At 45.6% G+C, this 13,923-nt stretch overlaps 1 protein-coding gene across 3 annotated transcripts in view; it reads right to left on the bottom strand.

Moving 5' to 3' along the window:
* Positions 1 to 210: 210 nt before the first annotated feature.
* Positions 211 to 13,923, bottom strand: part of Mob3b (MOB kinase activator 3B) — a 195,081-nt gene continuing 181,368 nt past the window's right edge. For all 3 annotated transcript variants that reach the window (XM_021159739.3, XM_021159740.3, XM_029476413.2), the window contains exon 4: positions 211 to 4,982. In XM_021159739.3, coding sequence (XP_021015398.1) covers positions 4,953 to 4,982 — 30 coding nt within the window. In that variant the 3' untranslated portion in view covers positions 211 to 4,952. The remainder of the gene's footprint in view (positions 4,983 to 13,923) is intronic.

Here is a 13,923-nt window from a genome sequence, read left to right as displayed (position 1 = left end):
TATGTACTTCAGAAAGAGGGCCCAGAGACCCCTGAGCTGGAACTAACCTGAATGACCAGTTAAAATGTGAGTGTGTTCATGTGTGCTTTCAAAAACAATTTGGATTAGCTTTTGTAAAGTCCACAGTTTTCCTCCCTTGACCCCTCGTAGGAACACGGCAAGGCGACAGACTCTGCTAAACGAGGCAGGCAAAGACGACAGACTAGAAGATGGTTTTATGTAGCATTTATTCATGACCTCTGAATTCTTAAGCTCACACAGAAATTTATTTCATAAATATTCTTTAGATTTATCTAGCTCTTTTAATTGATTTAATTATGTTAGTCTGCTTTCTTACAGTCAAGCCCCCAAGTGAATCACAAGTGGAATCACAAAAATATAGTTAGCATTTTCCAGATGTATTTAAGAAAAGACAAGGAAACTCTGAGAGCAGAGAACTAGAAGCCAGTAAAACAGCTTGCTTCATTAGAAATGACTCATCCTCTGTGTTACACAAACCTTTACATATCATTGAAAAATCTTTTACCCATACTTAATATGTCCAGAGGAAAATAGCTTGTTATAAAAGTTCTTTTTTTTTTTTATAAACATTTTTAAAACCAGGAAAAAAAAATCACTACTTCCAAAATATACTTTGTTTAATTCTAGTCATGAATCACTAGTTTCTTTAAAGCCAGAATGACGCTATTCTCCAAATGATAGCTTTGCCATTTTTTGAAGATATGCTGTGTTTCTTTTCCTTAGTGTGGTGTCCTTTAGGCTAAGGAACTATTGGAAGTAATGTGCTTTCATCAGTGACAATGGACTGGGTAAATGGTGGGTTGGAATAAATCAAATCTCAACGAAACCCAAACAGCGTGAGGTTGTGATGAGGTTGTTAAGAGTAAGAAGGAAACTTAGGAAGGTCAACATAACCTAGTCAAAGATTTCCATATGGTCAACTGAAATAGGTAAGAAAATCCAAAGGTTTCTCTTACAGCCAAGACTAGCAAAAAACATACCAGGGTCTGGAGAAGGCTTGAGATAACTCATCGGGTTCACAGTGTGCAAAGTCTGTAACACAGACAGAGGGAGAACTATGGAGTTCCCAGTTCAGCAAGAGGAACATTTAATGGTGAAATGGGAAAACTTCTGAGAAGATGACACAATTGGGGCGATTCTGAAGGAAGGCTGAAGGACCGCTGGTTTAGGCTTCAGATATTTCCCTAATGTACAAATGAAGCTGCCATTATTAAGCATGTGCTACCACTGTGTCATCTCGGGACCTTCCTAAATAACATGGCATGAGACAAAGGCTGGAGCTCAAAGGGACTATTTGGCTTGGGTTGGATGGGTTGGGTCTCAAAGGTGGTGAAGTCTCAGTGGGACGTACAGAGGATTCTGTAGAACTTCTGTGCCTGAATATCCACAAAAGGAGAATAGGCTCTACCCAGCAGGTGGCTGGCATGGTTGGGAGATAGGAAGAATAAGTTAAGAAGCTCCGAAGTTCCTTCCTAATTAAGAAAAGAAATAAAAAAACATCCAGGGAAGAGAAGATCAACAGCCGAGGAAGCAGAAAAAGACTCTAGATCAGTAATTTAATCTTTCCTTTTCATTATTTCCACTGGCTGAACCCAAAGCCAGAGGTAAGGGAACCTGGAGGAGGTGCTTGTGGGAACAGAAGGGAAACTAACGCTCTGTTTCCAGCGTGCATCCCAAGTTCATATCTTTTCCTGAGAGGGCAGATTGGAATATCTTATGAGATGGTTGGTATCAGTATCTATTAGGATAAAAACATATGCTTGTGATCTCAGGGTGTGCCCAGACTTGTGGATATAGTTTCTTTAAAATTATAAGGGGGGGGGGAAACAAAAACCAAAGCCACCAAACCATTTCATTCCTAATCATCTCTTTTGGAGAGACACAACCAACTGTGAAAGTTAAGGTAAACAAAGAAACCCTGTGTCGAAAAACCAGAGAGAGAGAGAGAGAGAGAGAGAGAGAGACAGAGACAGAGACAGAGAGACAGAGACAGAGACAGAGAATCTCACGTGAGCTGAGCTCAATGAATAAAGCATGGGTCTAAATGAGAAGACACTAAGGTAAAGGAAGAACAATGTGTGAGTGCATGCAAATAAATAATGATAATAGTAATCTTTCAGAATGTGGGCACATTTCATATTCAAATCAGTGTGCATTGTTTAGTAATGCCAGTCATGAAAGACAGACCTCCCCCACACACACAGAGAGAGAGAGAGAGAGAGAGAGAGAGAGAGAGGATAATACATGAATGGAAATGAAGATGATGATAAGTAAGTGCAATGTGTAGTTTTTGATTACATGTAGATTTATTTTTGTATAAAAGAAAATCAACTACAAAGAATTTTTTTGAGGCAGAGTTTGAATTTGAACCACGGATTGTCAACCAAATGTGCCCTTTGTTAATGCCCTTTGGTCCTGGTGACACTGAAAACGGATAGGGTAATGTTCTGATTACTAACAGGAGGGGTATGAGAAAGCATTTTCAAACATGATGATGATGTTTATTATTATTATTTCCTGATGGTTCAGCAGTGAGCTCACTTACAGTAAGAAAGAAACCGAGGTGATACGCTAACACTTGGTGCACTCAAGCCCAGGGTGCTCATGCTAATCTTTCAACTTTGCATTTCCCCAGAGTTAAGATGAACGTAGAGAAGGAGGAAGGACAAAGTTAGGAGACAGAACCAGGCCTGGGGCTGTCCTCAAGGCTGCAAGAATCTCCCATTCGCACTACAGATGTGTGAAGATCAGGTCTGGCCAAAGGCTTATGGACAGCTACTGAAGATTTATTTTTAGAATTTGCCAAACAAAGTTCTATAGGATGAATGAATACCTCATACTTTAAAAATCAGAGCAGGTGGCCAGATTTTACTCTAAGAGCTGATTAGTGCAATTAGCAATAGAAGCCAAAGAAGATAATTCCAAGAATTAAAAAAAAAATCTGGATGTTTTAAGCTAGATGGAAATTTCCCATTCACATACCCAAATAGTTGACAGAAAATAACTTTAGAAATGACAAATGTCTTCCTTCTTGACTAAGCATCACTGAAACGCAAGCGAATACTCTACTTCCAACTGCATGAGTCCTGCAGTTGTGCAAGGTACAAAGCTGCAGAGACACGCCAAGACCACGTGGAATGGTCTGCCATTTCTCAGCCCCACCATCCTGCACACCCGTGTGGTATTATGTATAGCCTGGGTCAGGAATTCAAGACTCTTTTTCCTCTGGACCTTCAGGGCAGCCAGATAATACTTTTAGCCCAAAGTGATATTGACAAACCAAAAACCAACCCCCCACCCAAAAAAAAACCCCAAAAAACCAAAAACCAAAAAAACCCCAAAATCCATTGCCTATCTTGGCCTCTAAAAGTTACTTAGAGAGAAAAGAAAAATGTCCCTGTAGGTTGGAACAAGCCAGCAACATAGCAGTAGTAGCATTGGTCTTCAGAAGACAGCATCTTCGAGACAGTCCGCACGGTCTGCGTCTTCATTTACACAGAGATGTCACGTTTTCTGGGCTTTTGTGGTGGCCACAAATGGCTTTAACACATTATGTACACTAAATAACATCAGACTAATTTAGTCATCTTTTGTTATTACATCAACTGTAAGAATACATTCATGTCTGCTTCCCTCCACCAACAGATACTTTATTAAAATCAAATATCACAGGAAGTGTGGGTACTTCTTAGTCAAGTGGTCAGAACCAGTTCTGCGAAGGGATCTGAGAAGGCAACATTTCATTCGCTAAAGCTTCCAGAGGCAGAGAGAGCACAGCATGGCTATTTTGACGGTCGGAAGGGACAGATTGAACGGAGAGCAGGAAGGCCTTGGTGACTGACTATAGCACACCCACTGGAAAGAAATGCACTCTGTGTCATATAGTACGGGAGATGGAGGGACAAGAGGAAAGAGATGGGGGAGGGGAGGGAGAGAATGAGAGAATGGGAAGAGGGGGGGGGGAAATAGGAGGGGGGAATAGGATGGAGGGGTCAGTTGGGAAGGCTACAAATATTTAATCTACATGTACCAAATGTCTGTTGTCTTGTCACTGAAGCCCCCATAATATAATATGTAGGATCAGCCAAGACTCACTACCCCTTAATAAAGAACAAACACTGCACTAATCTGGCTCAAGGATCTTACTGGTCATTTAAAAACTTTATTTCCTCTCTTCTGGGAAATGGGAAAGTCTATCTTTAATGGAAGCATCTAGAAATGACTGTGGCTACAAAGAATACATCCTGACTAGGGTAAACAGATCGCACACCAGCTTTATTTCCTGTATCTAGACTTGTCCCAGAGGGTAGCCTGGGAACGGCCTGTCTCGGGTACGGATCATGTAGCCCATCAAGAAAGTGGTCCCTGGTGAAACTGCCCATGAGGGAAACGGCATGGATGCTGCCAGAGGAACTGCAGGCTTTCCCCAGCTCCAAGCCCCATGTAAGGTTAAGCCACAGGCCCAGAGACCTGCAGGGAGTGGAGGAGAGATGGGATAGGAACTCCACGTTTGCTTAGAACTTCGAAAAATAAGTGACAGAGAAGTTAGTCAAGAAGACGGAAGTGGAAAAGAACCACCACAACAAACCCCTCAGCCTCAAAACCTGAATTCCAGTAAAGCCTAGCGGGCAGGTCACAGGCAGAAGTGTGACGTGGGCGGAAGTGCAGCAGCCTCTCTTGCACTGTCCTCGGCCCAAGGGGTTAAGGCTGGTCCTTCATGCTGTGGTCTACATGGCCCACAGGTCCTGGCTAGCAGCACTTAGAGGGTTAAGAGCACGAGAAGTGGGTAAAAGATGTCTTTCAGAGGTCCTTGTGGGGCTTTCCTGCTCCTGGAAGTCGGGATCGCTTTCAGCCATGGAGGGCCACTTTCTGTCCCATGGGGCCTCCTGGTGGAAACAGTGTTCCTTTCTTCCAGAAGATGAGGTGGAGTGTTAGTGACACATCCTGGTTGTCATCTCTTTCTGGAAAGTAAGGAGAGAAGGGCCGTTAGGGGACAATGAGCAGGGCAAATGGTGGAAACACCGGGAACCCTGCGCCATGAGAACACATTTCATTTGGTCTGTAGGCTTGAGTCAGCTAAGACTGACTGACTCTCTCTCTCTCTCTCTCTCTCTCTCTCTCTCTCTCTCTCTCTCTCTCTCTCTCCCTCCTCCTCCTCCCTCGCATTTCTCATTTTCCTTCCCACCGACTGTCTCTTGAATTAAGGCACTGTTTATAATGCTTTACCCTCTTGCCAAGAATCCAAGCTACTTGCTTCTTTGGGGCGGGGATAGGGGGAACAGGATCTGGAGCCACTGACCACTTGGAATTAAATAACAGCCCTCCTCTCAGGAGGCCATGAAGAATGATCTCCAGTGTTCATCCCCACCCCTTCCAGTTGTCTCTCGGGGAGGGGAGAGCCAAGTATCGCTTGCCAACTGGTATGATAAGGGGTTTGGGCTGCTGTTTTTAGACTAGAAAACATCTTCCATTTGACTAAGTAAAGATGGGGAAAAAATGGAGGATGTCATCATGTATAAGACAAGAGAAATTAGGGAAGATGGAGAAACAGCAGAGTCTGGCCTGCAATCACCTTCCTGGCTCTTATAGGAATGTGTGGCTCCCAAACAGGCCATCCTTTCTCTTCCTTTGAGACTCTGCACAGGCTGGCTTAATTACACCCAATCCATCGCTACCCTCTTTCCCTGGCTAACTACCATTTATCTATCCAGTTCAGACATGACATCCATTTGCCTGGAAGACCTCATATTCTCCCCTGGAGGCGGCCATGCCTTTTTACCCATGCACACTTGACTTTGTTGGGGTGTACTGGTTCTGGTGTGTGGTAGTTTTAATGATTATGGCTCCCATAGGCTAATATGCTTGAATGTTTTGTCCCAGTTGTGATTGGTTGGGAAGAATTAGGACATGTGGATTTGTTGGAGGAGGTGTTCCCACTAGACAGAGAACCACTGAGTGTCAGGAAGAAAGGAACACTTCTTGCATCTCTCTCCGGGGGCTTTGGTCTATGCAGGTTAAAGAAAGAACACAGTGTGTGATCTAGGTATTCTCCCAATCCATGCCAAACACAGGAAGCTTCATACCGCGTTACATTCAGCGTACACATGCTGAATATGGCCGAACTCCTAGTGGTCATTTACTTGTCTTACTGTGTGACATACTAGGAGATGGGCCCGATGTTCTCAGGTACCTACGGTCTTTAGGGAGGAAGAAATGTAGTGGATCCTGTGCTGAAATAATAACATTGCTGCAAGCCTTTACCAACAAAGACATGAAGCACACTGAAGCGAGGTTCAGACATGTTACAATCTTACTTCTGCCTCTTGCCATTCACCCCCACGAAGAGCATCATGACTTAGGTAAAATGTCTGTTTTCAGGGACATCTTTTCTAACTCCAATATGGGAGATAGCCCCTTCTTCCCCCTTTAACAGCCGCAGAGCCCCTCTTCACCAGTCAAAGGTATAATGGTAATTTTAATATAAACGTATGCAGTAAATTATTACAGCAGCTGTTTTCTTTTTAATCCTGGCTAGGTCCCCAATAACAACACAGAGAGACCAAGATTTATTTTCAACTTAAAAGTACAATAACTAGGTATTAAAATTCCATTTTAATCCTCTAATCCAATCTGGCTACCTCACAGCCCAAATCGCTGAGATCCTGGCATTTTTGTATTGGTCTGGCTCTCTGGGCTTGTGGTGTGTTTTGTTTTGATGTCTCTCTGGACTCCTGCCTCACGTCAAATCCTCTCTTCCTCTCCCTTCTCCCCTGGCTGGATGAAGTCCCGCCCTATTCTTTCTCTTGCCTAGTTATTGGCCTTTCCAGATTTTACTGACAAGGCAGAGAATACCTGGTGAGCATCGTTTATACAAACTTGAGACAGGAGATTCTTAAACATTACAGTGCTGTGTCTGGATTGTCATGGGATAGGGAAATCAGCCTTTGAATAATAGAAGGGCAGATTTTACACAGAGAACAATGACCTTGTGCCTACAGAAAAGCCTTTCATTTCTGCTGTTTGGGTCATCCCAGGCTAGATCCTATGGACTGTGCCGGCCGTTGGTCCTTGTATCCCCAGTGCCTGATAATCAGGCACAATAAATGTTTGCTTAATCGAGTAAGCCACAGGTTCTCAGTCTTCACCTGTCCAGTGTAGTGTGTTAGTGAGTGAGTGGCTCAAAGGCAGGTTAAATGCACTGATATATGCATGGATGCCGTACACCTCAGTCCCCTTCTCTGATTCCTTCCTGTGTGGTTCAGAAGCACAAACCCGACACCAGTCACTCCGTGCCAGCATGAAGTGGCCTAGGAAGAGTTTTCTGTTAATACACACTCTGATGTGGATCTGAGACTTAGAGGTAGAGGGGACTGAGCAGCGGCAGCAGAGAGGCGAGCCTGGCTCAGGGATTGGGTGTTGCTATGCTGGAGCAGAGAGCTCCTGACCATAGCAGGGTGTGAACAGCAAAGAAAGACCCATGCACCTCCTGCGAGGAAAGGAAATAACCACTCGAAGCATAAGAGAGATCTGCTCTTCCCATCGCGAGTCTCCAGTGGTTTTGTGAACTGAGCATGGTGGTACAACAACTGTTATCTCAATATTTAGGAGGCTGAGGCTAGCCTGGGGTATAAGCAAGCAAGGGCATGAAAATCAAAACTGCAGGTTCTCGTATTCCGAGTTAACGTTTGACAGCAGATTGTGTATTGGAAAGGAAGAGGCTAATTCCAAGGATAAACATGACTTCGGGTTTATAGCTGACTCCATGACTATCTGCAATGATCAGTGCTCCGAGACAGAAGGGAGGGAGCATCTGCAAAGAGCCCATGGAGCGTGCTGTGCTTCGGGGGGGCTGCGTCATTATGTACACAGAGCTCTGAGAGGGAGCCACAACTGTCTACCAGAAGAATTCTAGTCTCGGAGCCATACCAGTTTGTTTGAGGTGAACGGCAGCCTAACCAGGGACAGGTTGTAAGAGGCCAAGGAGGTCCCTTCTGCTCTTACCTGGTGTACTGCAGGAACATCCTGCAACTGGGGCTGACACCCGGAGAGATGAATGTGCACGGTACTGGCCAGGCGGGAGGTCGGAGAAAGAGGAGTGACTCGCTAAAGCCACTGGGCCAGGAGTAGATATGATAACTTGGAAATTCATCGACTCATATATAATTATAGATGGTTGCAGGTAATTTTTGAATGCTAGTGGTACTGCTTTCTTCAGTAGACTGATATCAGCTGGAATGATTTGTTGCCGTAGAGAAAAGCTTTAAGTCAGTTATGTTTCCTAGAATATGTATGCTTAACACAGAAGAGGGTTTCTTTGAAAAGAGCGGAGAGAGAGTGTGAAGATCCAAGGCCCCTGAGTTAGGCTTTGAGGAATTAATATGGAATGGGGCTTTCGGAACCACAGTGTGAGCCCAACGGGCAGAAGAAAAACTGTTTCTGAGCTCTCTAATTCCTACAGGGAAATAGGGTTTTAAGGACAGCTCACAAACTGAAGGACATTGTTCTTGGGTCTAACCTTTGAAGATCTATAGGTGTGGCCTGGCAAGATGGCTCAGCAGGTTAAAGCGATTGCTGCCACACCTGAAAAACCTTACGTTCTAGACTCACATTGGTGCGAGGAGAGAACTGACTCCTTCAAGTTGTCCTCTGGCATTCACATGAATGCCAGGCACTCACACTTAATTTTAAAAAGCACAGGCCCTCTTTTCCTGTGACTGGGTTGCCTTATCCAGCCTTAACAAGAGGGGAGGTGCCTAGTCTTATTGCAACCTGATATGCCATGCTTCCTTGATATTCCTGGAAGGCATGCCCTTTGGGGTAAGGATAAGTGAATTTACACACACACACACACACCTACACACACCTACACACACCTACACACACCTACACACACACACACACACACACACACACACACACACACACACACACACACACACACATACACACACACACACATACACACACACACACACACACACACACACACACACACACGCAGAGGCTCCAAGGCTGTAAGGCTGCATTCTACTTCCTTGCCACTTGGTGGCGCTATGAAACCGACTAAAGAGATAGTCTCCAGCCATAAACACAGTGTTCCTCACTGAACCCTCCTGAAGGCTAATCTAACAACCAAAGACATTCATTTCTCCATTCCTTCCTCAAGGGGGAGCAGGCTCAGTGTCTTTCTCAGAGAGTGGAACGGGAACGCAGCATGTATAAGGCAGGTTACTCAAACCTGAAGCAGGCTTAGGATGCTTTCTGCAGGGGAGATTTCTTTAAAGTCTCTGACAAGAGACTATACTCAGCATACTTAGCTTGAAAAGTAACTCAATATTTTAGGACCCAGTTATTCCACTCCTGGCCATATACACTTACCTTACCATGTATGCTCACCCATGTCCATTGCTGCTCTATTCACAACAGCAAGGAAATGGAACCAGTCCAGATGTCCACCAACACATGAAGAGAGAATGGAAATACAGAGCCTACATGCAATGGAATTTCATTCAGCTGTAAAAATGGCATTATGACGTTTGTAGGAAGATGGATGGACTGGGATGTAATTAAACAAGATGTCAGAAAGACAAAAGCCACATGCTCTCTCTTACATGCAGATCTTAGCCTGTAATGTATATATGTCTGTGTGTGAGTGCGCGCACACCAACACATACATATATGTGGATAAAGTCTAAGTGGCTAGAAAAGAGACCAAGAAGGGGAAAGGGACTGGGAGAAGAGGTAAAGCGAGGACCAGGAGTAGTAAGGGGGATGGGGGACGTGAGGGGGAGGGGAACCTACTAACAGGTTTGTAATAATGCTAACTTAGAACATTAAACATTTTTCTCAGATGTACTCCTGTGGAAGAAAGAAAGGCAGGCTTTGGATCTGCCACTCCAGTCAGGCTCATTCTCCACAGCCTCCACCAACTTCCACAGTCTGCGGCCTGGGAGAGGAAGCTGGCCAGGGAGGGTCCCACCACCCTCTGGTCACAGGCGCACCTTACAGCCAGCCAGGCCGACCAGCTTCCCGATTTCCACAAGCCTGGCACGTTGGAGTTTCTCCCTGGCCGTTTATTCTACCCAGTAAATGTCTCCATTTCTTCTGTGCTTGGCAAATTCTCACTCTTTACGTGACTTCACTCCATTCTGGGTCCCCATTGCCTGGCTTTCTGCTAACACTGAAATTCATTACACAATCAGCCTCAATCTGAATTGCGTATTGTGTATACCTTGGTGTATATTGCTGTGCGATGAAGGATATGTTTCCAAGTCTTACACAGTATATATGATTTGAGGCAGTTATAAATACAGTTTATGTAAGTTAAATTACGCTTAGTTTTGTGCTTTCAATTTCTGATATTTTTTTGTCCTTGACATAGTCTCTGATTTTTTTGGATACTTTTAATATTCACATTATTCTTGCTTTAAAAAAAAGTGCTCTAGTAACGTAAAGAGCAATGGAAGGGGGACTGGAACTGAGAAGTCACATATTTCACTTTAGGAAAGCTGCTTTAATGACTTTTGCCAGTTTTTGTAGCTAAGGGACAGGGTGGAGAAAACAACCCAAGCTTTGCAGAAGTTACACAATTCCTTGTCTGACCTCAGCTTTCAAAACTGAAAATGGCTTCTGTTGGAGAGCTCGCAGAGATGATTTTGACATCCATCAATCAAATTTCTATGAGTTCTATGATTTAAATATCACCATCATTGTCATCATCATCACCGCCGCCGCCCCCGGTCTGGAAGTTGTCTGGCATCGTGAGTTGGAAGGTAGCTTAGGTCCCATCACCTTACTTCCCTGCCTCCTGCCTGGGAATCAGAGCTTGGCTGCAGCTCCCGCTGTGTCCTCTCCCAAAGTCTAAGAGGCTCTCTCCCTCCTCTGTCCTGTGGGTTCTGAATCTCTCTAGAGAACCCTGCCATGCTTTCCTTCTCTAGTGCTGGGGCCTCGGCTTTCCTTGGAACCTCTGCCACACATTTGCCATTCTGTCTGTCTGTCTGTCCATGGTTACAATAACTCTTCGAATAAACTCTTAGAAGAGCTCCTCAGTAACCAATCTAGTGTCTTCGTCACCCGTCCACCTCACCCAAAACTTAACCTAGATGAGACTGGCTCTGAACCTAAGCCACGTGCCCAAGCTCACTTAGCTTCTCAGTGGCTTTCAATCCGGACTGAGTTGCTTTAACAGTAAGCGAGCAAACCCTATGCTGTTCCTATTACTCCACTTGGGGGAGATGCAGCTTAGGACATCAGTGGTGTTTAAAATGCTCCGGGGATACAAGAGCAGCAGCATCTTACACCCCCTGTCCCCCCCCCCCGTTTGCTTTTAATTCCATCACATTCTGCTAACTGTAAGGAAGAAGAAGGACGAGGGAGGAAGACATATATTAGCAACAGTGGAACCAACTAAGGGGCGAGAACAGAGAGCAGAAAGGAAGGCGGGTGTGGAAGGTTCTGTGTGAGAACATCTAGGTCTGGAAACGGTAAGGGTAACCTGAGAAGATGCCCCCGCCCCATCATAGCCATCAAAACCTCCATGGTTTGGAACAGGGTTGTGTTAGAAGTCCACAACGCAATGCTAGGCTTGACTCAAAGGGAAAAACTCACTGTCAGCAAACTTGGGACCGGTGGATACTCCCATCTCTGCCGCTCTCACACACTCTTGAAGTCACAGAAACGACATGAAGTGTTAAAGCACAGGGACCTGCTGTGTGGCTTTCCTAACGGGGCTTCCGTGCTCACCACACAGCAACACTGTTGTGTGTTGGATTCCCCAGCCCCTGGTGCCTATGTGGGCCCTGTCCTCCTCAGCTTCAGAGTTTCAGTTCTGAGAAAGGGCCTGAGCTGTGGCAGAAGCACACTGTAGACACTGCTGCTGAGCTGCCGTAGGCGACGCAGAACCATGTAACCGGCCAGGCATTGGTGGCTCACTCCTTTAATTCTAGCGTCTTCTTTTAATCCCAGCAGGGGCAACTCTGTATGTTCACAAGGCTGGGCTGGTTCACACAGTGAGTTCTGGGCCAATCAGGGAATATAGTTTTCCATTTTGTTTTGTTACCTGTCTTAGTAACAAAACAAAATGGAACTCCATAACCAGGAAGAGTTCCATTATGATGGCAAACTTGGGGCCTCTGGTTAGAGGGTAGACCAGATGGCCTTTCATCTCAGATGGTCTATTTCTTGTGTCCAGATTATACCAGTTTATTTCTTTTATTATGTGCTAGCCCTCCTCCATCCCCAAAGCATGTGGATTAAAATCACTGACCATCTTGAGAACCCCAATTCTGCCCTTACAGCCCAGAGCTGCCAAGGTGAGGTCCCCACACAGACTGACCCACTTTCCCCCTGCAGCTGGCTCCTGACCACACTCACTCCCCTTGGGCCAGGCTTCTACACTCAGTAGACCTGTAGTCTTCTGTGGCCTCATCTCTTACTTGTAGCCAATGCAAGTCCCTCCTGACCTGGCAATGCCAATGGAGGAGTACTTAGTTGGCATCAGCAAGAGATGCTGTGGTACCAAACTCATCCATACTAGCCTGAGGGAGATCATTCCTGCCTACAGATGGGGGAAGGGTGCTTCTGACACAGGACAACAATACGGACACTGGTGTTAAAGCACCACGGACAATAGACAGATGTGGGTTTGGGTGCTATAAAATCAGAACAGAGTTTTCACTTAGTTCCACAGACCCAGAAGTCCTTGCTCTGACATGCTACCTTGCAGCCCTTCCACTGTGCACACAAGATTAAGAGGCATTACCCCCCAGCTCCTGCGGGTTTCTGTAGCAACATTGGCAAGGGAGACACAGTTGAGGCCCAAAGAGACATACGAGTAGTCCCCACATCCTCTTTATCTCTTTGCTTTGATGTACTAGCAGCTGTGCATCTGGTCTTCAAGGACCTCATGGTCTACATTCCTCTCACCAGAGCAGCCTGGGAGAGGCCTGGTCCCTGCCCTTGTACCCATCTCTCCCCATTCCCTTCTCTCTCTCCACGTGGCCATGGCTGGCCTCTACTTCTCTACTCTCTTCCTCTCTCTGTCTTTCTCTGTCTCTACTACCCTCTTAACTCCCCTCCCCATGCCCTAAATTAACTCTATTCTATACTACATCATCGTGTGGCTAGTCTCTCAGGGGTAAGGGATGCCTTGGCATGGGCCTTCTGAGGCACCCCTTCTCCCCCATAACTCACCACCCCCCCAGAACATATCCTATACCACTTTATCTTTATATAAACACATCACACGGAATTTGCTTGTCCACTGTGCAGGGGGAGGCATACCTGGCTGTTTTCATGATAATGGAGTGAGAGATGTCAGAAACTCTTTTATGAATTTATGTCATTCTCCCCTTCAAGCTCAGGGATCTTCCTCCTGGCCTTCAGACAGGTACGCTTTCTGCTAGGAAGCCTCTGTTCAATTGTGGCCAAACTGACCAGCAAGTAATACCAGATTATAGGGCCTAAACATTTTGCATGAGATTTTTATAATGCAACTCGGCCCATTTAATGAGAACTTGGAGGGGGTGGGGGGTGGGGAAGTCAGTAGGAAGCTGATGATGGTCACTGTGCATGTCAAATGTCTATCTACACATCTGCACAGACAACACGTGGTAGACTGGTGGGTGGCGAATGAAGCAGCGGTCAGAAGGAAGGAGTGATGGCAAAACAACACAGCGAGCATCTCGTGTCCGCCCCGGGCACATCTATCTTCCCCTGTGTGCCAGACACTGCACTGTGCAGCCTCTGGAACGTTGCCACTGTGTGTGGTCTCCTCACTCTGCAGAGGGAACTGAGGGTCAGCATCTTGGCATAGTCACGTACATATTTCATCAGGACAGCAAGTCTGAAATCTTTAAGTCTGTCTTCTTAAGGGGTCCATCAGCTACGTTCCCAGGCACCCGG

The sequence above is a fragment of the Mus caroli genome, unplaced genomic scaffold (genome assembly GCF_978045245.1).
Source record: "Mus caroli unplaced genomic scaffold, Mus_caroli_1 scaffold_6, whole genome shotgun sequence".
NCBI lineage: Eukaryota > Metazoa > Chordata > Mammalia > Rodentia > Muridae > Mus > Mus caroli.
The sequence above is the reverse complement of the archived record's forward strand: the minus strand, read 5'-3'. Positions and strand labels throughout refer to the sequence as shown.